The sequence below is a fragment of the Drosophila hydei genome, unplaced genomic scaffold (assembly GCF_003285905.1).
Source record: "Drosophila hydei strain 15085-1641.00,03,60 unplaced genomic scaffold, DhydRS2 tig00008114-arrow-pilon, whole genome shotgun sequence".
In the NCBI taxonomy this organism is placed as follows: Eukaryota; Metazoa; Arthropoda; class Insecta; order Diptera; family Drosophilidae; genus Drosophila; species Drosophila hydei.
In genome coordinates, this window is record NW_022045827.1 from 8,982,817 (window position 1) to 9,006,155 (window position 23,339).

The 23,339-nt window shown below is 37.5% G+C and overlaps 1 protein-coding gene across 2 annotated transcripts in view; it reads right to left on the reverse strand.

Moving 5' to 3' along the window:
* Positions 1–924: 924 nt before the first annotated feature.
* The window catches only part of LOC111601259 (flocculation protein FLO11), a 38,367-nt gene continuing 15,952 nt past the window's right edge, over positions 925–23,339 (reverse strand). For both annotated transcript variants that reach the window (XM_023317768.2, XM_030224433.1), the window contains exons 2-7: positions 21,531–21,811; positions 4,095–4,244; positions 3,885–3,998; positions 3,704–3,787; positions 3,260–3,361; positions 925–3,187 (exon numbers count right to left, since the gene is read on the reverse strand). In XM_023317768.2, coding sequence (XP_023173536.2) covers positions 1,431–3,187; positions 3,260–3,361; positions 3,704–3,787; positions 3,885–3,998; positions 4,095–4,244; positions 21,531–21,804 — 2,481 coding nt within the window. In that variant the 5' untranslated portion in view covers positions 21,805–21,811 and the 3' untranslated portion in view covers positions 925–1,430. The remainder of the gene's footprint in view (positions 3,188–3,259; positions 3,362–3,703; positions 3,788–3,884; positions 3,999–4,094; positions 4,245–21,530; positions 21,812–23,339) is intronic.

The window sequence follows — 23,339 nt, forward strand, 5'->3', positions numbered from 1 at the left end:
CAAGTGTGCTTCACTCAATACCATGCTCCCTTAGGAGTGCGCTTCTCAGTCACTCACAACGCTGCCTGAGTGCCCATATCTTTGCACTCTTCTATGCGCTTCACTCAACTGTGCGCTCTTCTACACGCTTCTCACGCGCTTAACTGGCAGTTCACCAACTAAAATTGTATATTTCACACACATGTTTTTATTACTATTTATATATTTATACTTTTTATTATTATTCGTACACATGAAAATGAACTTGAAACTAAATTTACGCTAGTTAAAGTACATTTTTAATTTATTTTATATATATTTTTATTATAAATTTATATTTTTTTCTCGTTTGTGCAATTATTTATTGCTCAACAGAACTTCATTTTTGCGCGCTTAAATAAATTATTTATGTTTTTTTTTTTATTTTTTTTTAAGTATATATTTTCATTAGCTTAAGACCTAAAAAAATGACTGCACTTTGACACTTTATTTATATTTAAATGAATTTCGGGAAGTTTATATATATATTTTTTTGTGTAATATATTTAAATAATAGTTAAAGTAGTTGCTTTAAATTAAAACTTTCAATATTCAGTCTAAACTTAAAAGCTTTTCAAATCGAAGAGGACTATATAATTTGCATTAAAAACATCACTAGAGCATTTGCCTTGCGTTCCATCTTGTTTTTCGTATAGTTTATGCAATAAATTAAATATTAAATAAATTCATAGTAGGTAAAACAAGTTAAATAAAATGTGTAATAATTTTGTATGTGCGTGTGTGCGTGTGTGGGCGTGGCAATGTTAAAAGTGCTCTTAAATTACAAAAAAGTTGTATTAGTTTATAGTTATAATTTTTATTTATATATGAATAAATAAATTCTATAACTAAGTGCAAAGTGTGCAAATTTCATAAAAATATTTTTATTTTTTTTTATATTTAAATTTATTGCATTTGGGGAGCCCAGCTTTATGTTGTTGTTGTTGTTGCTGCTAAATTAATGCTTAATTTCTAGTTAAATTCAAGTCTAAATAACGCTTGAGTTGGATTTGCATTTAAAATTTAATCTGCAGTCTGTGCAAATTAGATTCTGTTTATTAATGTTGCTCTTGCTACTTAAACTAAAGACTTTCCGCTCACTTTCCTTTTAGACTGCGCACTCAGGATCGATAACTGCCTATCGATATCGATGCCCAACTCTTAGAAGTATTAGTTTATGTTTTACAATTGCTTGCGTATGAGAATTACACAAAAAAAAAAACAATTACTTGAGTAATTCTTGAACTACTTTTGAATTACCATGGCATTTACCTAGTCGTTCGCTTCACCCAAGCATTTGAATTTCTTCTTGGAAACTACAGCTCTGCTACGTACCATATATAGTATTTATATACACCAAAAGATTTGTTGTGCTACCTGCTTGATCTTGCGATTCCCTCTCTCTCGCTCTCTCAGTATATTCGCTGCAGATAGAGTCGCTCGAGATGCTGGGCCGCTGCTGTGGCGCTTTGCTCGACGAAGCTTTTCTCGCCACGCGCAGCTGCCTTGGTTTTGATCACATTGTCGGCTTGCTCCAGGCTCTCGTCCAGCTTGAGGCTCTCGGCATCTGCCTTGGGGTCCTGTGCTGTTGCGCCTTGGGCCTGGCCGGCGCCTGAGCCCAGCTCATCTATGTCCACGGCGGGCAGTCGCTGGGCACGTGGCGTTGTTGGCTCGCGCAGCTCACCATTGCCGCTGCCAGTGTCCAGCTCGCCGCTGGTCTCGTTTTCTGTCTGCCTGGCACTGAGCTTGGCCAGCTCGTTAACGTTTTGAATGCGCGTCTCTGCGGAGCTATCCTCAGCGCTGTACATGAGCGGCACTTGCTGAATGGAGACCTTGCCCAGACTGGATGCTTCGCTCAGCATGTGCTCGGTTGTGGAGCCAAGATAGAATTCGGGGTCGCCGCTGCCGCCGCCACTGCCAGCGCCGCTGCCATTGCCGCTGGCATCCAAGCTGTTCTCTGTGACCAGCTTGATGCGCTTGTTGTCTCGCTCGAAGGCGCTGACTATGCTGCGCTGCTCATCTTTGCTCTCTGCCTCGACAATCTCCTCCAGCTCGACTAGCGGAAAGTTGACATCACGCAGACTGAAATCGTCCTCGGGTAGCGAGGGATAAGCCGGATTCGATTCCACCTGAGGCACATCTTCCTCTTCCATGTGATGCGCAGTAGTCGAGCTTGGCTGTTCGCTGATGCTGCTGCTGCTGCTGGTGCTGCTAGTGCTGCTGACTGCTATCATTCCCTCTGTAGTTGATTCCAGTTCCATGGTCACATTTGAGACATAAGTGGAGCTGTACTCAGTGGACTGCATGGGTCCCTCTGTGCTTGACATTGATGGACGCTCAGTGCTGCTGCTGCTGCTACTGCTGCTGCTGCTGGGTCCTTCTGTGGTGGAGATGATGTGGTAGATGTTGTCGCTGCCCGCTGTATCCGGCTCTAGTTCAGCAGCACTGGCAACATTGTCCACAAGCGCATCTCTGAAGCCATTTTGCAGCAATAGGGAGCCGGCGCCGATGGGCACTGCCTCGGCTCTGGTGCTGTACAGCCCGGCCACGCCCTCTGTGGTATACTCCCTCTTGATGTTCACCTTGCTGGGATCGTTCTCGGCCAACGGCTGCAAGCCGTCCGAATTGTAGGTGACCAGCGGCTTCGGCTGTTGTGCTCCGCCTATGTGAGTGTTATGCGGGAGCGGGTGCTCAATGTAGCCCACTGAGGCGATGAGCTTTAAGCTTTCGCTGCCATTGACTGGAAGTGCTTTTGGGTTTGTGTCTTGGCTAAGCGTTGGTGTTGCCGGCGAATCAGTTGCTGCTGTTGGCGTTGCTGCTGTGCTGCTAACTGCTGCTGCTCCAGCTGCTGTTGTTGCTTCACTTGCCGGCATATCTGTTGCTGCTGTTGTGCTATCAGCAACAGCTGCTGCGGCAGCAGTTGGCGTTGCCGCTGTTGTTGCCGTGCTTGTTGCTGCCGACGGCGCCTCCGTATTGGGCGCTTTGCGCGTGGGTATTGTCTGTTTGACCTTGTGATTGTCATCAGTTATGCGTATCTCTGTCGGCTTGGTAATCTCCTTGATGGTTATGTTCCAATTGAAACCAGCGGGCGGTGCAGCCGGCGCTGGCTTGGCGGTCGACGGTGCCGCGCTGCTCGACTCACTGGACAGCGGCGGATTGTTGTCAAGAACTGCGGAACAGACAATTGAAACGGCTGTGAGGAAATGGTCGAGATTAGTTATTATCTGAGTGCTGCACTCACTGGGACAGTTGTCATACTCCGGACAGCAGCGGCCGGGCACGTATTTGGGCATGCAATCATCGCGGCGGAAACAGGTCACAGGGCTGCACACAATTGCTCCACCTGTAATGAGACGTTGCCATAATTGCTCGAATCGGTATAAATTGCAATTGCCTCGATCGAAATTAACTGAATGGGACAGGTTCAAGGTAGGGAGAAAGTTGAGCCGGCGAAGAAGGAGCCGATGCTGCATGGCTTATGTTGCGAAAGGCAGAAGTTGTGATATTTCCAATATTCATCAGAATTCAGCTGCCCAGCTTATGGGCAACAGTTGCATGGAAATTTTCTAAAAATTTCATTGCCTGCGTTAAGCCCATGAGAGCTGAGCTATGCCCCTTTGATTGTTTTTGCTGCACATTCAAATTTTTTTATCGAGAGCAATGCATAGCTTCGCTCTAGCCTTACCTTTGCAGTAACAAACGGTGCAGGGTGTATCCGGATCAACCAATTTATAACCGTTCGCATAGGTCTTGCCGTCCTTTTGGCAATCTGTGAAACAGAGAACGCAGAGTAAACGATGTAAAAGGTAAGCCCAGAAATGATGCAGCTGCACTTTGCATAAATGCAGCGAGTGGCAACAACTTACCGCATTTATAATCGGGGCAACAGTGTCCTGTGCGCTGAATGGCGCGGCAGCTCGTCTGCTTCTCGCAGTGCACCGTGGTCTCTGGCACCCAAATGCCGTCCAGCAGGCATTGGCCTGCAAAGAAATCGAGGCATTGTTTGGCTTTTAGTTTTTTTGGGCTAAAGTGGAGCAGCCGTGTGGACTGGATGTAAGCTAAGTCCAGACACTTACCCTGCGGCTGTTGCTGCTCCAGCAGCGATTCGGTTGTGCTGCTGCCACTCGAGCTAATGCTGCTCGGCGTAACCACGGCCATGACAATTGTAGAGGATGCGCTGTTGCTGTTGCTGCTGCTGCTGCTGCTGCTGCTGCTGTCGGTGGGCACTGCAAGTGGAAGGAAGAAGAGGCAAAATGTATAATAAGAATCAACAATGGAAATGGGTGGCGTTCACGCAGCCAGCGATGCTTGGCGACTAGGTACATATTTGAATGAATGACATTTTGATAACAGTTTTTTTTTGCTGTGTATTGTTGCTGTTGCTGCTGCTGTTGTTGTTGTTAGGCAAGGTGAAATGCTAACAAAATATGGCAAAAGTTAAATGAGTTTAGTTTTAGTTTGGCTCTTTTTGTTTGCTCACAGCCTGAATGGGGAGGGTTGAGGGCGTGGCTGTCAGGATGTTGTTGCTTTTGTCAGTTGCACTCGATTGTGCCCCGCCGCCCCCTCCTTTATATAGCTCGCCTCTTATCTAATACGAATTGTTAGGCTGTCAACCGATGCCCAGCTCTTAAATTTCATTGGCAGAAAAACCCTCAAATTGTTGTCCCTTGTTGTTCAGTTGTTGTTACATCATCTACTCGCCTGTCATTTCGGACCCATGAAAAATGATTAAATATGCGCCTGCATTAATCATACGCACTGTGTGCCAAACAATTCCCACTTTCCGACCGACTCCTTTACAATTTTAGCCACGTTTGTGTCCCTAAATTGTTGCTTGTCCAGCTAGCAGCCTCATTAGGCAACTGCATATGCTGCTCGTTCTCATTGTTTGGCTTTGGGTTTTCGTGGAAAATTGAAAAACAGATACGTATCCGGTATATCTGTTTACTACTAGCCAGAAATATAATATAAACAGCAGCTACTGGCTGTTCGTTATAAATTGTAACAATAGACAACAAGAGATGTTTGTATATAAAGATGTTTTGCTTAGAACTGACTAAAGTTAAAAGCAAACTAAATAAATTGAAACTTTAACATTAATTTTCACGTAGTAGCTTTTAATTTAGTATTAAATTAAAATTGCATATTTGTGTTCATTTGTTACATAAAATACAATTAAATAAACAATTAAGCAAATAATAAAACAACAACTAAATTAAAATAAATTTAAATTTAAATTAATATCAAATTTAAATTAGGGCTAAATGAAAATTAAACAAAAAATAAAATTAAAAATAAATTAATATTAAACTTAAATTAAAATTAAAATAAAAATTATAATTAAATTAAGCTTAAATAAAAAATATTTATTATTATTAAATTTAACTAAATGATTATTATTTTAATTTGCATCATTTTCATATATAGAAATATTTTTCAGAATCTAATTTATATATTTAATATAATTAATAATAAAAATAAATGAATAATTATTATAAAAAATAAATTTATGTTAATTTTTTAAGTTAAAACTAAATTAAAATTTATAAATATATTTTGTTTTGTTAGTGAAATTTTTGATATTATTTCCTTAATTTAATTTTATTTTAATTATATTAAATTATTATAAAACAAGAAAATAAAATAGCCTATAGTTTTCATTAAACAACCCAGCTTGAATATTTATAAGACTTATTATTAAGTTTCTCTGCTCATAATATTTCATATTTAATGTAATTTGACTTTGCTTAGACTTTGCTGGCATTTGTGATACGAAGTCAAAGTGTCCCATATTGACCAATTTTATGAATTAATGATTGAGCTTGAGCCTAAATAATAAATTAAATCATTTTTAATGGAATGTGCGCATGGAAGATAAATGATAAAATTTATTCCTTATTATTATTTTGGCCAAAACAATTTGTGAGAGATTTTCAAGACCAACACAATGGACAAGTTTGAGCATGAGTACAATCATTTGGTTCTGAAGCCAACACTCAGATGAAGCATGGAATTTAGTGAAGAAAATATAGCCACAGCAGTGAGTTTTGAAAAAGCAGCTGAAAAGTCGATTTGCTGCTAAGAGCGCTCATGTTAAGCCGAGATATTCTAAATCAATCCTTACGCTTAGAGCATGACCAGCAAATCTGAGACAGCTGATTGTATCATATATTATCCCTTTAATAATGGCATAAATATAGTTTCAAATATATGTAAAAAATAAGGTAATAAAAGCAAAGCTTAGAGACAGTCAACTGGCTCAGCTTGGGCCACATATATCTTCTATAAAATCTAATATCTGTTCTCTCTAAATTTTATTTTTAAATCAATTGTATTATGAATTGTTAGCCCAATTGCTAATTGGGCATTTATTCGGTCCATATCACTTTTTAGCCACTTAATTTCCTGTTAGCTGCAAAACCTTGCCATGCTTGAGCTCCTGCAGCGCACTTGAGAGAGTTCTGAGACGTGATTCACTTGATTTTTGATACGTTTTGTGTCACAAAATTCAAATGAAATTGAGTGTTGTAGCTGTTTTTGTTGTTTTTGTAGTTGTTGTCTGTCACTTGGCTCGTTTTGTTATGCAACACGCGAAATTTGAAACGCTGCAATTAGCTAAACAGCTTCCCGTTTTCATTGTAGAACGCAACGCTAATTCCGCGACTTCCCATTGTCTCTGTGTTTTTTTCTATCTTTCTTCTCTTTATTTATGATGACGCGTCACACTTAAGCGCTTTGCTGTGACTGTGTCTGTGTCTGTGTCTGTGAGACTCTGTCTGTCTGTCTGGCTGCCTGTATTTGGCTGGCCAACACGTTTTAAATGAACAAAATTATTATGCGCATTATGTAGAACAGCAGCCGCACCAGCAGCAGCAACAGCAATAATCATTTTTTTTTTTCACCACAAACTGTAATTTGAGTCGTGCAACGGCTGAGATTACGTATACGCCACCGCAAGATCTTATTTCAGATTTAAGCTGTGTACAGCCGGCGCTTCTTTATGATTCCGTGTAAGTTGTATTTAAGATGTGTCGCCTTTGTCTTTCTAAATTTATTGTTAGTCCGTGGAAATTACATTGGAAATTAGCATTTGATTGTTTTTCCGTTTCGATTTGTTTTGTTTTGTTTTTTTTGCCTATGCAAATTGTGCGATTCATGGTCATATGATTGTGATTTTTTTCAGTGTTAATATGCGGCTAGTGATAAATGATAAGCGCAAATTGGCGCAATTGTTATGAGCAAACAAATGGAAATGGGCTCTGCGAGACGCACACTAAACCGCACTATTAATAATACTTAGTGAGCGGCGCCCATTGATAAATATGGCAGCAGTTAAAACCAGGCCATAAATGTGCAACTACAACAAATCACCAAACACAATTCAAGGCCTGTCCACAATGGTTAAGTCAAGGCAGTGTGTCCTGTGGTTTTCCCACTCTCTTACTTTCTTTCTCTCTCTCTCTCTCTCTCTGCCTTTTTATTACGCCTACTTCATAAACTGTTCAAGTTTGCCTTAAGTTGAGCAGAAGTACGCTGTCGCCTTGGCTGGCAGGCCATTATTAGATTTTCAGCAAGTAGCTCCAGCTATCCATCTACTGTCTGTGTCTGCTGCGCCTCAGACACCACCTTTCGCTCTGCTGCCACTTCAGCCGCCCGCAGAGTCAGTCAGAAATTTCCTGTTATGACCCTGTCTAGTGGCTGCTCACCACTTAAGCATTTTGCGGTTAGTTAGATCGAGAAACTGTTTTGTTTATGAAGTGCAGGCGACTGCCAGAATCAAATTATATATATATATATATATATTTATATACTATATATTATTTGGTTCATAAATTGTAATTGTGATTGCCGTCTCCTCGGCAGGGCCGAATGCAACTGTAAAACTTGAAATTTATGTGCTGTGAAATAGACGCAATGTATTTGAAGACACCGTCAGTTAGCTCTACACAGCAAGCCAACAAAGCGGATGTCATAAATTTGGACTTTTTCATGGTCTGAGAAAGTTAACTCTACTTAAGTGCCATTTGTAGGAGATTTGACTTACATATCTTAGAATATTCAGAAATAAATGGACAATTTTGTGGTAAATGGTGAATTTATAAATATATAAATATCTAAATATATAAATATATAAATATATAAATATATAAATATATAAATATATAAATATATAAATATATAAATATATAAATATATAAATATATAAATATATAAATATATAAATATATAAATATATAAATATATAAATATATAAATATATAAATATATTAAAACATTAAACAAAGATTTGCATATTATTTAATCTGGAACCTTTTTATATTTTAACATTTAAATTAAAGCCAATTTTTTTATTATGAATTTTTCAATTTATATTTTTCCAAATATATTTTTATATAAAATATTTCTAAGTCTCAAGTCAACTTAAAATCTCAATTATAATAAAGAATATTATTTTCTACTCAAATTAGCATGCAAATTCTATAACCTATTGCAAATTTCTTTCAGTGTAGGTATGTTTATGAAGCGACTGTTGGCGCAAAAATCAGCCACGCGTAAGACGGCAGCTGAAATGCGATTTGAAATTGATGCTTAAATGCCAGTCAAAACGAAATAAAAGCAGCAAAGAAAAAAATAAATAAAAATAAAATAAACTAAATAAATCAAACAACAAAAAACCTAAAACAAAAGCAACAACGACGAGTAGACACAGAGTCGGAGACAAACGACAACAAACGAGCGTTTTGAGTGTTGTCAACTTTGTGTTTTATTTGTTTGTCACACTAAAAAATGATAAATGAGCCGAAGCTGGTGCTTGAGCAGTAGCTGTAGCTGGGGCAGAGAGAAGGCAGAGAGGGGGCGGCACCTAAAAACTTGGCCAGAATAAATGCCAACTCATCGGGCAACAAAAAACAGAACCAGCAAATTATACGCCCTAATGGCAGGTGATATTCATGCGCTTTAAGTTATATTTAGTGGCTGAGCCTTGCCTATAAGACTAAACTACAGTGGCACAACACGTACTTGGGCTAAACAATTGCATCAAAAGCCCAGTGTGTTATAAGCAATTCTCACAAGCACTCAGCTGACATGAAATACAGATATGTGCGCTTGCTCAAACTCCTATTACTATTTATTTGTATTTCCAATAGTTAAGTCGAGCTTGCTGAAATCGGTTCGGCAGTCGCTATAAAGATCTAACACAAAAGCTTGACAAATTGCAAAGCCACGTGCTGCGGCATGTGGAAACTGTATTACGATAGCGCTCCTTGAGGTAGCCTGAGTAAAAATGAGCTCTAAATGTCAAAAACCACATGAGAACTAATTCCAGTTATTTAATAAGCATAGTTAAAATATAAAGTAAATGTCAATTTTAAATAAAGTTGTTAAACATCAATTAACAATTGAAGCAGCATATTTTGTTGAAACTGAGAACCAACTCGAATTCTGAATTGGTTAGGATCTGTGAGTGGCTCAATAAATCGGAGACAACTTTGAAGCAGGCAGAGGGAGACAAAGTAAGACAGAGGAAGGGGTAGGGATAGAGAGATAGAGAGACAGAAAGAGAGAGAGAGACAGAGAGAGAGAGAGAGAGAGAGAGAGAGAGGGAGACAGAGAGATAGAGAGGGAGAGAATGACAGAGAGAGGTAGAGGAGAAATAGACAGAGAGTGAGAGGGAGAGGAAGAGAGAGATAGAAAGAGAGATGGAACGATAGATACAAAGAGATGTAGAAAGAGAGAGAAAAAGAGAGAGAGCGAGTTACATAGACTTCGGCTTGATGCTATTTAAGTTTATCATGGATAGATTGAATGTCTGGAGCCTCAAAGTTAGTTGTTGTAATAGTTAAGTCACCTATAGATGCTATGGCTATGGCTAACACATGCATTATCAAAAATGTTCCTGTCCAATTAGCGCCCAATAAAAATAACATCTGTATTAAATTGCAAAAGTAAAGTGAAGTAAGAGTTTACAGAGCTGTAGTTTAGGAAAGCTGAGCCAATTGGATAAGATACTCACATAAAATATATATACAAAAGAAAAATACTTATATACAGATATATATAAAGCTAACAGTTGTAAGTTATAATACTATTTTTGTTTTGTTATTTTCTTTTTTTTTTTGGTTTATTATGCGCCTGTCAACAGTTGTGTGCAAACAGTTTATGGCACTTCGCACAATATCGCATAAATCTTGCTGAAGCTAACAACACATCTGTAAGATCTTTTAGCGATAATATGAAAATAGTTTTGTCTTTGAAAGCGCCGCTTATTCAAATGAACCGGCACTGGTTCCGCTGCAGCGAGCTAGCTCACAGACACGCAAAGGCATTTATTGAAAATTGCTTTACATTTCTCAACTGTCAGCGAGATTTATCAAATAATCAAACATGGCTATGTGTGAACTGATGTTGTTCTTGTTCGTGTTGGCAATGTGTCCCCAGTTAATTGTCCACTGGATCTATAGCTATTTGCAAATACAGAATCATTACATTTGTATGCGTTGTATCTGTGAGTTTGCATTTGTATCTGACGCATTGTGTGCCTGTCTGTGTAGCAGCTCGACATGCTATTTAAATTAATAATGCCGCAGTTTACATTGACAGAGGGCAGCAGCCAGCAGCCAGCAGACTCTGTCATTAGGCGCATTAGCAAGTATTATCGGATGTAATGTGCATCTATAGACACACTAGGCTACAGATGCAATGCCAAACAGCATGGAACGCGTGTCGCAGGCAGCTGTCTAATTGTCGCCCATTTGAATAATAATAATAATAATTTGTCGTGTGCAGCATCTACTTAAGATTTCACAAGCAGTAAAAAGTGTTACAACAATGCAAGCTTCAGTTACAACAAAAATTATTAAATAAACAATCAAACATTGCTCATACGCCACAACAGCCAGGCAAGCAGCCAGTCAGCCAGTCAGCCAGCTACATATCATAATACATATTTCTTCATCGACACTATATTGACAAATTGCATAAGCGCACTGACTGCTGGCTGACACTGTAACAGCAGCCACACAATTAGCCGAAATGCAGCCGAAAACCAAGCCCAGACCTCAGGCTTAACGTTTGACTTGTCTACAGTATTTGCAGTAGCTGTCTCTCTCCCTCTCTATCAGAGCAGTGCTATTGCTGTCTTTGTCTGGCTGCAGATCGCTGTTTAAGTGTAACACAACATTAAGCAGATGCCTGAGATGAACGTGACCACAATATAATTACCCGCAGCGAGCCACATGCGCCACATGCGCCACTTGTTGACTCTCTGGGCCCAGTTTTTGTTGGTCTTTAAAAGCTAATTTACATGCCCGGTTCGCTAGCCGGGGCTCCGCCAGCCTGGCCCTACACAAAAAGCGTTGAAAGTAAAAGTTTTAACACTTTTCATTTTAGAAGTTGCTCCCCGCGGCACGTGTCTCTATGTACCTTAAATATATCTGTCTATCTATCTCCCTCTATCGCCACTCTCCGTCTCTGCTGGGAACTCTGTGCGGCATTATGTGGGTCTGTTTGTGTTTCGCATTAAGCTCGGAGACGTTAAACAAATTATGAAGCCTCAACTGTCAAATGAAAGTGAATTTTTCTTGCGACTCTTGCATGAGTTGACTTGTTGGATTTGCTTTTGTAATTGTTTTCGGTTATAAAGCAGCATTCGTCACGGAGTTATAACATTTATCGTGTGAATTGCGCTTTTTCAGCTACTTTATTATTTGATATGGTTTATATATAACTATATATATTTGGTAATAAGGCAAAAGCTTGCCTATGCAGCTAACAGCAATATGAAAGAGTTCTGAAAAGTAAATATTTAAAATATTTTAAACATTTTTAACTTTTGTTTAAAGAAATTGTTAACAAACTTCTGTAGCGGCATCGGCTCTATGCATTTTTGATTTATGCATTTGAAAATATTCAAGTTAATTACAATTTAAACACTTCACATTCACTTAATATTTAACCACATAATTTACATTTATCAGTGCTAAAAGATCTTTAATTAAAATAAAATTCACAGTCAAAATATTTGCATTTAATTCTATATGTGCCATATCAATAAAGAGCTTAGCAATTTGTTGACTCATTTAGAGGCAAAAAGGCAAATTTTCGATACTTTAAAGATTCCATAAATATGGATACATGTATATGGACTGTTGTACACAAGGAGTCTTATGTCGGCAAATTGAGAAACATGGCAAGGGGCACACACACACGTAGCAGCCATACGTAAGAGCTTAGGCAATGTGCAACAGAGAGAGAGAGAGAGAGAGACGGACTGAGAGAGATGTGGCAAATAGTGGAATCATACTCGTAGCAAGTTCAGCATCTGCCTGTTGTCTAAACTACCCATCATAATACGTGCTCCATATGCGCCAATAAGCATAATAATGCCTAGGACCAAAACCAACAAAATCCGTACACAAAGCCACAGACCGGCCGGGTGCAGGGCACAGGTCAGGCTTAGTTGGCGTATTTGGTGGGCCAGGTTGAAAGGGGGAATCGCTTGCCAAACAACAAATCTGAAAACTTACAAGCGCCACTTACCAAAACTTGCCCCAACATAAAGTTGCACGGCGAGCGAGTGAGTAAGTAAAATTGTGTGCGAAAACGGAAAATGTGTCCCCAAGGAGTTGCACACAGAAACAAAACCAAAAAAAAAATAAAAACAAGTAAAAACAACAAGAATTATGAACTCTGTTGATGTACTGAATTCCTGTTGGTCTAACCGAAGCACGCATTTTGTTGTTACTGCTGTTGGCCACTGTTGCCTTTTGGCATGTGGCGATTGTTGTCGACTTGAATGACAGCTTAAAGCGGCTTTAACTGTCCATGAGCACGCCCCACTGAACCGAATGAGTGACCCCCATATTGGCCCTCTCTCTCTCACTCTCTTTCACTCTCGCTCCCATCAGGTCTGCATCAGGTCTGACTAGCTGACTCTGCATAGTCGCAGATATGAGTTTGATGAGGCTGCCAGTTAGTGTAATTGTTGGTCTATTCCTGCCTCTGTTGTGGCACTGTTTGCTTTACTGTGCATTGCCAATTGGGCAAACTGTTGCTGTTTTCATAGCCAACTATACACACGCACACAAAGTTCGCAAAAGCTGAAAAGTTGAATGCATTCTGCACGCAAAATTTGCGTAACACGATTGCATCGATTAAAAGCTATAAATTTAAGAGCAAAGTTTTGCTTAACTTTTCCGTGTAGAAGCAGTAGTTTGCTCATTCATTTAATATTTGTTATACAAATCAGGGAAGTTTGAATTGGAAATAAAAGAAAATATTTGAAAATATTTTCACAATATGAAATGGTGTTTTTAGAGAAAAAATAAGAATAAATTCTAAAAATTATGACCTTGTATTTTATTAACTTCGTTTGAGCTTATGATATATTAATAAATTTTTTTAAATTATTTTTGAATCATGATATTATCTAAATATATTTTTTAAATATTTTAGATAATATTTTTTTTAAATATTTTAGAAAATATTTTGGAAAATGTCATAATTTTATGAAAGATATTGAACAATTTTAATAAATATTTAATATGTGTAACATTTTATAATATATAAACAAAAATTTTTAAAATTAAGCAGTGCAAATAAAAAAATATAAATAAAATAATTTGTATCGATTCACATTACCTAAAAAATAATTTCAAATTAATTCATTTCTTATTTAGATTGTGTATTTAATTTTTTATTATTTTAAATCATTTGAAATTTATGATTGATTGAATATTTTTTTTTTTTTGTTTATTCGCAATTTCGAAACTATTATAATTTAGCTTAAGTAAATTATAAATATTTGAAATAGGCAATGAATCAGTGTCAAAAAACTGCACTTTATTCACATTTACCAAACTTTATGACGAACGATCTGGCAAAACTGCCAACAGCGTGCACTCTACAGAGTAAAGAGAACTTTAAATTACGAACGAAAAGAAAATATATATATTTTGACAGCTGGCGGAGCAACAAAGCCAAGCGTAGCCAAATAGCAGCTCACTAATTCCCAATGGTATTGGGAAAACCTTAGGAAAATATAGAAATAGCCACAAGGGCGGTTGGCTCACGCTTAAGCCACGCAAATGCGACTAGATTTAACTTTTGTCATTTGGCGTAAAACTTTGCAGGCATAAAATGGCGAAGTGAATGCATTGCTTTTAATGGAACAGATAAGATAAGAACTACGCGCAGCTGATAACGATAATAATGTGTGAGTTTTTACCTTTTTCCTTAAGTTTTTTTTGTTCCTTTGACCTGCTTCACCCACCCACTGACCAATGGCGACAATTTGTTGCCGTTGCTTTTTTATGGCTGCAAAGTGGCGTTAAATTAAAGGTTGGCCAAGTGGGGGCTGGGTTAAGGGGTCGAAAAACTGTTTGTCGACCCGCATTTTGCCTTTATTTTACGCCGTTCTGATTTTTCCTCTCACTGTTCGCTGTCCTTTTTTTTCGCTGGTTCTGTTTGCTGTCGTCGTCGTAAGACTCCATTAAACAATTCAATTAAGAGCCGTAGAACGGTCAGACATCTTTAAAATGTCAAGCCTGATGAGGGCTGCTGCAACTGGAAGCAGCTGGGGTTAACTAGCCTCGGCCAGAAGCTACAGCATTTTATGCAAATTTCAGTGCTTTTCTTTTAATTTTATTTGCTCACTGCCGACTTCTGATGCTTAAAGTATTTAATTTCATTTAATGTACAAGAACAGCACAAACAAAAAACAACAACAATTAAGGAGGCAAAAACATGGCCCAAAAGCAAGCAACGGCCGTAAAAATATGTTGAGAAAAAAGCCTAAAGCGGAAATTAAAATATTTCCGGTTTGTTGAAGAATATATTTATTTTTTCTTCGTCTTCTTCTGCTTTATTTGTTTATTTTCCTTTGCGTGCAAGACTTAGGCAATGTAAGTGCGCCACTTGATTTTAATGCTAATTGAAGCGTCACAGTTGAAATATTGTTGTTAGTGGCAGTTGTAAGAACTTATTCCTTTGGTGTGGTTCATTGTACAGCAATTAGAAAAAATGTAATGTACTTAGCGAGAAATTACATGCAAATAAGAGGATTGTTCTAAATATGCGCTCAGCGCTAAATGAACAAGCAATAATTGTGGAGAGAGCTTAAAAGATTTTAGCTAAAATTTCAGCGCGCAAAATCGACTTTAAGAATTTAATAAAACATAAACTTAAACAATGAAAAAGTGCTTTAAAGTATATACACACAACTATAATATAGTTAAAGTCTTTAAGCTTAGTTGGCCATATCAATTGCCTTTCAAGTCGCGGCTATGCTTTATAACTTCTAATCTTGTCGTTATATTTATCATTGCCGGGCTGCTATCGCCAGGCCATCTATTTTGTGGCCATATAGTTGAGGACATTGCATATAAATGAACAATAAATAGTTTTGGGGGCGTGGCAAGTGCCATAAAAATTGCAATTGGGAGCCAACGTGGCGTGTACGCAACATGCAGAAAACAGAAGCATCCTCCGATGCTGGCGCTGCCGAGACGCTGCAATGCCGCAAAGCTGGCGAAGTTCTTAACGATTTTGCGGCAACTTGATAGCAAAGTTATGACAAGGATTTATGAAGTATGCATTCAAAATGAACAGCTAGGCGGATGCTGAACTCAGACGTTGACAAAATGCAGCACACATTTTAAAGCTTTAAGCAGCGCCAGCCACAAAATGTTGCACGTTCGAACTGCTCGGGGCATTTGTCTTTCTCACGCTGTTGAAACAAAAATATTTTCGAAAACTTGTTGTTGCCAGTCTGTTTGCCTCGCTGTCTCAATGTTTGTCTTCTTATGTGTCTGTGTTTGTTGCTGTTTTTATGCTTTACCCACTTTTGTTTGCCACCACACTCAGACGCCGACCACCGCCGCCCACCCACAAAGCCCGCAGCGGCAACAGGCGCCCCACCTACTGCTCGCTCGCTCGCTTGCTCGCATCTTGCCAATGCGTTACGTGCCACCTTTGGCGACAGCACACAAATTCGCATATAAATCAGCGACACATTTGCCGCAGCTCCATTTGACTGCGCCCTTCTTTCTGCCATATTGGCAGCGCCATATGTAAACATATCGTTATTTGCCCATTTACCCCATTCACTTGTGCCAACTTCTAGTCAGCGTCCAGGGGCTGTTGGGGATCGCTTCTAATGGGAGTACATGATGAGGTTGTGGTTGTGGTTGCGGCTGTGGCTGTGGCTGTGGCTGCGGCTGTGACTGCGGCTGCCAACAGCCGCGAGTTGCTCATCTGCGTGGCACACAGCGGACTTGCGTTGCTGTGCTGCGTATAATTGAGAAAGTGGTACAATCAGCTAAATAGGAATGCGTCAGTCGGGAATGCTCCACTTGCAAATACTCTGTTTAAAGATTTTTCTTTTTTATATTACAAGGCTCACAGCTCAAGGCTTAGTATGGCATAGACATCTTGTTAATGCTTTGTGCATATTTTTGTTGGCATTTAAATGGTTTTAATCTTCAAATTTAAGTCTCAAACAAATCAAGTTTGTACAATAAGAATGCTATGCAAATTGATTAGAATTTGACACATTTGCCGCATGTCTCAAGCATATATTAAATATTCGATTTGAAGTATTTACAATTTATGCCTGGTTTATCGTTTATTTTCTGGCAAACGAATTTAAAAACAATTAAATTATATAAAAACAAATAATATTTTAATATGAATTTTATTTAAATATTTATTATATATTTAAATTATTTAAACTGTTATTAGTTGAAATATACAAACTTAAGCCATTTAAATATTGAAGCTACAAAACTCTTTAGAATTTATTTTATTTTATTTTTAAATATCATTATATTTAACATAAAATTATTTTATATTTGTATTATTTTGATTACTTCAATGTTTTAAATTTAATTTTTTGTGCATCTCTTTATTCTACTCACATCAAAATATTTTTTTTGTTTTTATTTCTAATAAAATTAATATAAAGTTTAATTGCTTTTCCGCATTTCCATCATATGCAACTAATAAACTCACTGTTTTCTTTAGCAAATTATTAATACCAAACGCAAACATAAAAGTTAGGTAACTTTAAATATATATAATCAGAATTTAATTCCAGCCAATACCTATAAATCTTGCGAACTTTTTGACCTCCCAAACAGGTCGCTTGGTTCGATTTGGGTAATCCGCGTAAAGCTGATGGTGACTATTACAGCTAAACTTTGGCCAACTGAGGCGTTGGCAGGTTCTTTCAAAGCTCGATGCTACACCGCATGAATATCAAATCCAGACTCCGGCTTGCAGCCAGCCTGTGGCTCATTATGAATAAGCGCTCAGTGTGACAGACTCACGCGATAATATTCTCCATGCACGACGAGCTCGATTTTCTTTTCATTTTCGTTTTCATTTTCGTTTTCATTCTGGTAATAGTAGCACTCGTTTACTTGACAATTTTCATGTGAACTAGCTACAATTTTTCTTCGTCAATCTGTGGCGGGTGCAAAGGATGCAGCAGCAGCAGCAGCAACGGCAACATCAATAGCAGCAACAGCAGCAGGCAAGACCTCAACGAACTTGGCTGCCTTATGGTTTGCTGTGGCTGCCAACTATCAGCGACTGAAAAGATTTTCACCAGACACACACAAACAGCGCACAGGAACAACAACAAGGCACTTGTGGGGCAGGAAACAGGAAAAGTAAGTTCCACCATTTTTGTGTGCTACGTGACGTCTTTCTCTTGAGACGTCACAAGATTTATTGTATGCAAGTTATGTGTGGCTGTATTGTTTGCACAACTGTACTAGTTATGCGTGTGTGTGTGTGTGTGGGTATGTGCGTGTGTGTGTTTGTGTAAAAATATGCAAATCGGTTTTGCACTGCTGACGACTTCTTCACAAGCAGCTGAAATGTGCTTAAAATTTGCAAGATTGTTCTACATTTTTAACTGCTGTCGATATGCAACGTGAACTGGCTAAAAGGGGTAGCGTGATTGATATATGCAATATGTAACGCACTTAAATATGGATGATAAATACTGTAGACTTATCAAGTTCACTTGCCTATGAAAGTTCTAAGCTCTTATGCTTGCCAAACGGCGAGAGAAGACTCGACATTGAGATGCGAGCTATATATGTATCTGTGTACATTTCTAATGACACAGTCATCTATGAGCTAGCTTTAAATTAAATTATATGAGATAAATATATCACAGAAATCACATATACTCCCCCACAAATAAACTCCCCCACATTTACAACTCCTTAAATAAGGAATTTCTATAGCTCGTTCTTTGTCTTCAGTTTCAAAGTTTAAGTTAAGGTTCTTAAAATATTTTGAATAACTAATTTCATCATTTCAAAATTTCCAGCCAGTTTCATTTCTGTATCAGCTAGAGTATCTAATATTCTAAATGAGCTAGGAAGCTGTGTTTTCTGTTTTTTTTATTTTGTTTCACTTTGCTGTCGCACCTCGACTATTGTGCTGTATGCCGTTGTGTGTGTGTGTTTTTCGGATTACTTCGGTTTGTTATTGCACTTTGCATATTTTCAGCTTGCTACGTGTATTTGATTTGACTTTATCTCCCATTGCGACAGTTACCCAACCTTTTCCCTTTTCTCCCTTGTGATCAATTTAAATGCACTTTTCATGGCTTGACTTTTATTCTATTGTTCTCTTTGCATTTGGTTGCTGTGCTCCTTTTTACGCAATTTCAAATACCTTTTTTTGTTGTTTATGTTCGTGTCAGGTACATCAAATTGCCGTTCAAATTCTAAAAGAACAATCAACGCGCTTAGCTTGTGTATTCTGTTTTCAAACAAGGATATTTAAGCAGCTAACGAGCAGGAATTTATAAATTAAAATATTTTATATACTATATAAGTTTCTTTATATAAATATTACTCAAGTGAAGAGGGCTTAGGAGTTTAGAAAAAATTAGAAAAAATGTAATATATTAATTGTATATTAAATTTTACATTATAATAAAAATAAAAATAAATAAAAATTTCAAATTAAAAAAAATTAATTAAGACAACTTTTAATATTTATTAAGCTACATTTAAAAGATTTTAATTTATAAGAAATCTATTTTTTATAAATATTTATCAAGTAAGAGTATTCAAAATTTGTTTTATAATTTGTATGAAACGTTTGATGGTCCTTTGGCCTACTGTAAATGGCAGCTCTTTGGCTAGAAGCCTTCCTGGTCAGTTTTAACTGGCAAGATTTCTAATTTTTACGACTCGGCCTTATAAAAAAGACTTTGTGTTTGCGAACCGCTTAATAGAAAATTAAAAAGGTTGCGCTATAAAAAATTAAAATTCATTTCGTGACGTTTGACCAGAAAAATGGGAAGGAAAAAATACATGTCAGGAGCATGCCGAAGGGAACGACTGATTGATGCTCTGTTTTCAGATTGAGCTAGATATAGATATAGATATATATTTAAATATAGATATAGACATAAATTAAGAATTAGATATAGATATAGATATATTTATAGACACATAAATAGGCAGAGTTTAAAGCCAATAAGCTCTTCTTCTCTTTCTTTTATTTCAGAGCAGAGCAAAACAAATGTTTCAGCGTTCCCAAAGCAATTGGGTCACAAACGAGCTCGCATAGAAACGCATTAAGCCCAGCTATGATTTGCTGTAATTTAATGAGATTTGCCAAGTCGTTTTTTGCTGTTTAAAAATTATATCGCTAGGCCGCTGGGTTCTGATGTGGCCTGTGGCAAAGCTGAACTTTTAACAATGCTGAACTTGAACACACACAAATTGCAGAGTGTTGCGCCCAAATTGCAGCATTACAGTGGCTGCCACGGCTGCATGGCAAACACATGTGCAAAAATAAACCGCAACAGCCACTTCCGCGAGTGCCAGTACTTGCCACAGCCTCCTCTCTGTGGGGTCGCCTCATTTGGCGGTTGCGAGACGGGCTAACAAAAAAAAAATGAACCAACAACAGCAGCAGCAACGCCAGCAAAAATGTTTAAAAACAGCTGGTAAACACACAAAGGAAACAAGCATAAGCATGGGATAGTGTGTGTGTGTGGGTGTGACGGGACAAACGCCTAAATGCAGCTTAGCATTTAAAGCGCTTTTCAAATTTGCGCTCAGGGAAATTTTCGGCGGCCGAAATTTTGTGAGGGAGCCGCCGTTGCTGTTGCCGTTGCCTGGCGTTTATTTTGGCTGTGAAAACGGTTGCCCTGGATATATATGCAGATATATACACCGACATCGACATACGTCTAGCTGAAAAACGACTGTGGGCGGGCGTAACTTGGGAGCTGCCAAAGTTAATGTAAAGCTAGTGTTAATTTCGGCTACTAAACTGCAGACAGCGACAGGTTCATTTTGGTTTACATTTTGCCATTTTATTTATTTGCCATGGGGCATGCTGCATGATGCGATATTGTGTTGCCTGCTTTGAAGCGGATGAGATAACAGAATGCCTCTAGGTAATCCGAATGCTCTAATGAACTATCCAGAGAATGGGTTTGACAGGCAAATGAAGAGGCAACTGAACGAAATGTTTGCTTAAATGGAAAAACTTTAAGATTGCGAAGCCAGGCAAATAAATCTTTCAAGCTGATTTCCAGCAGAATGAAGAATACAAATTTAAAATAATCATAATTTATTATGAGTTTTATTTGTAATAAATTAAGTCAAAGTTCTGAGTTTTATGTCGAGTTATCTATTTCACAATCCTTAAATGCATCAAACATTTAACATATCAAATGCATCTGGAGCTGGAAAATGCTCCGATTATCTAAATGTGACAAAGCTGCATTAAGAGTAAAAACATTTTTACACAATTTTGCAGTCAGTAAAATCAAATTGAACTCTTGACCTCTAAAACGAAACTAAAAGAAATACAAGAAGTTTTGCAGTCAGGACAACAGATTGTGCGGCACACTCTGTTTTTGGCTTCAAATATGGGGTATATACAAAGAAATACAGATCTAAATATAACTAAATTTGTAACTCTCGCGCTCAAACTGCTTGAACTATAGATACGTCTTTCCTAGTGGGCATGGCTCACAGTCTGACTACAGTTCAAAGAGCCGCATATACTCCTTGAGCCCACTGGGAACAGAGTATAGCAAGAAAAAACACCAAGACATAAATTGTAAGGGAAAGGAGAACAGGCAGGCAGGAGCCCTGGCTTAGCTCTTCAGTCACAGTCAGAGCTTAGCATATTTCTTGTTGGCTGCTGCTGCTGCTAAATTGTAAAATAAATCAAAATCAAAATCACCCAACCCTCAAGCCAGCTGCCAAGCAAAGTGCCAATTGCATTGCCAGGCAATAGGAAATGGAGCAACTAGGGCAAGTCGAGGGTCACCGAGGGCAAGTGTTATTGATGTGCTTTTAATTGAGGTTTGTGTGTGTGTGTGTGTGTGGGGCTGTGTGGGAGTACGTATTGTAGGGAAACACATGTCTCGTAGTCATGTTACGTTGCCATGTCTCGTCGCATGTCAAATCATTTAACTCATAACGGAAATTTTATTAGTATTGCAAGAGGAGAACACTTACCGGCATTCGTGCAATGTGCTAGCCAAATCAGAATGGCCAAATTGATGGACCAACAAAAAATGCCAGAGAATCCACCAGCTGCTTGCCACTTGGCACTCTCAGCTGCGCCACGTCGTCGTCGTCCCCGGCGCTGTTGGCTATTTTTTTGGCAATATTTACCAGGCATTTGCAGATCTGTTGCCATTCCGATGCCCTCAGCTGGCTGTTGATTGGAAATACCCAAATCGAGGCTGAGCCTCAGCTGCGTTGACTCCACATGCCCGTCTGTATGCATCGTGTTGCTGCAATTGCAAATACAAAAAAAAAATATTAATTCTAGGTGAGATTTTTCTTTCGGTCTTGCTCTCAACCCTTTGGCCATATGCCACGCGCCAAGTCTTGAGTGCCAGCCCCAGCCAGGCATCATTTTTATGCAAGTGCAGCAAGTTTTCAAAACTTTTCTGCATTTTTTGCTCTCTTAATTTATGCAGGCAAACTTTGAGCATAAAAAACAAATTGACAGCTAAAGGAATTAAAGTTTTCTGCTCAAAGTTGGAGTGACAAAGTGGTAAGGGATCAGCTAAAACGTTTAATTAAAAAAGCAAGCGCTTTAAAAAACTAATCTTTCAATCAATATATGTATTGAGCTATTTAAATATGCAATTAACTCATTTTCAATTATTAAAATGCTCTACGTGGCATAAAAAAGTCCATTTCAAAAGCATTTTTTATACTACACAAAGTTTTTTTACACAAATCAAAGTTTTGCTTATTAGTTGTTTGCAATAAACTAATTAAATTCCAATTATTTTTAGAAAATAAATAATTTTATATAAATGAACTTTTAAAAAATTTATGTGATATATATATATTATTTTAAAATTTCAATTAAAGCCGAGAATGTAAAATAAAACGGTTGAAAGCACAAGTCTTGCTTTAATTTTTCTGTTTTTTCGTTTTTAATTAGCAAATTGGGTTCCATTTAAATTTAGATTATTTATATTTATGACAAAGCTCAAATTAAAAAATTTCGTGGAAATTAAAGCTCAATTTATATAAGTCTAATAAGGCAGGCTTAAGGCAGACTTTTGTATTATTTTTAACACATTTTAAACTTTGTCATACAAAATTTTACTGGTTCTTAAAATAATGTGCGAAAATTGACGTCGCCTTTTACAAAGTGCTAAAACTTAACGGAGACATTGTGTTTTTATATACCCTATGAACATTTGAATAGTATATATAAGTTACTAAAGTCACAGCCAGAAGCATTTGTGTTTGTATAAAATATAATTTTATATAAAACTGTTCAATTATTTTATGTTTGAATTAGAGTCGAATTTTCGCTGTTTTTAGCTATTTATTTAAGGATTGATTAAAATTGTATACATAGAAAAAACCTATCTATAATTTTATATCCATATACAATTTAACTTAAAATATAATCTATATATAATACTATAGATATATATAATTTTAATGGGTAACTTTATAAATTCTATGTCCCATTGCTTTAAATATTTAAGTACAGAGACTACCGCCTAGTTATTTATGAAATACACAAAAATCATATCACTTCTTCAATAATATAAAACGAAAAAAAATACAGACTACAATATTTGCTGACAAATTGAGGAACGTTGTTGAGTTGTTTGAAAAATGTAAAAAAAGCAAAGCAAAAATATAAAAGATAAAAGAAGATAGCTACATGGAGGTACGCATAAATTTGAGATTGTAATTTGGTTGTCACAAAAAATGGCACCTATTTCAATTCAGTTGCTGCTGTGCAGGTGTTCGGGGATTTCCCCGAGTGCCACAAATAGCAGGCGA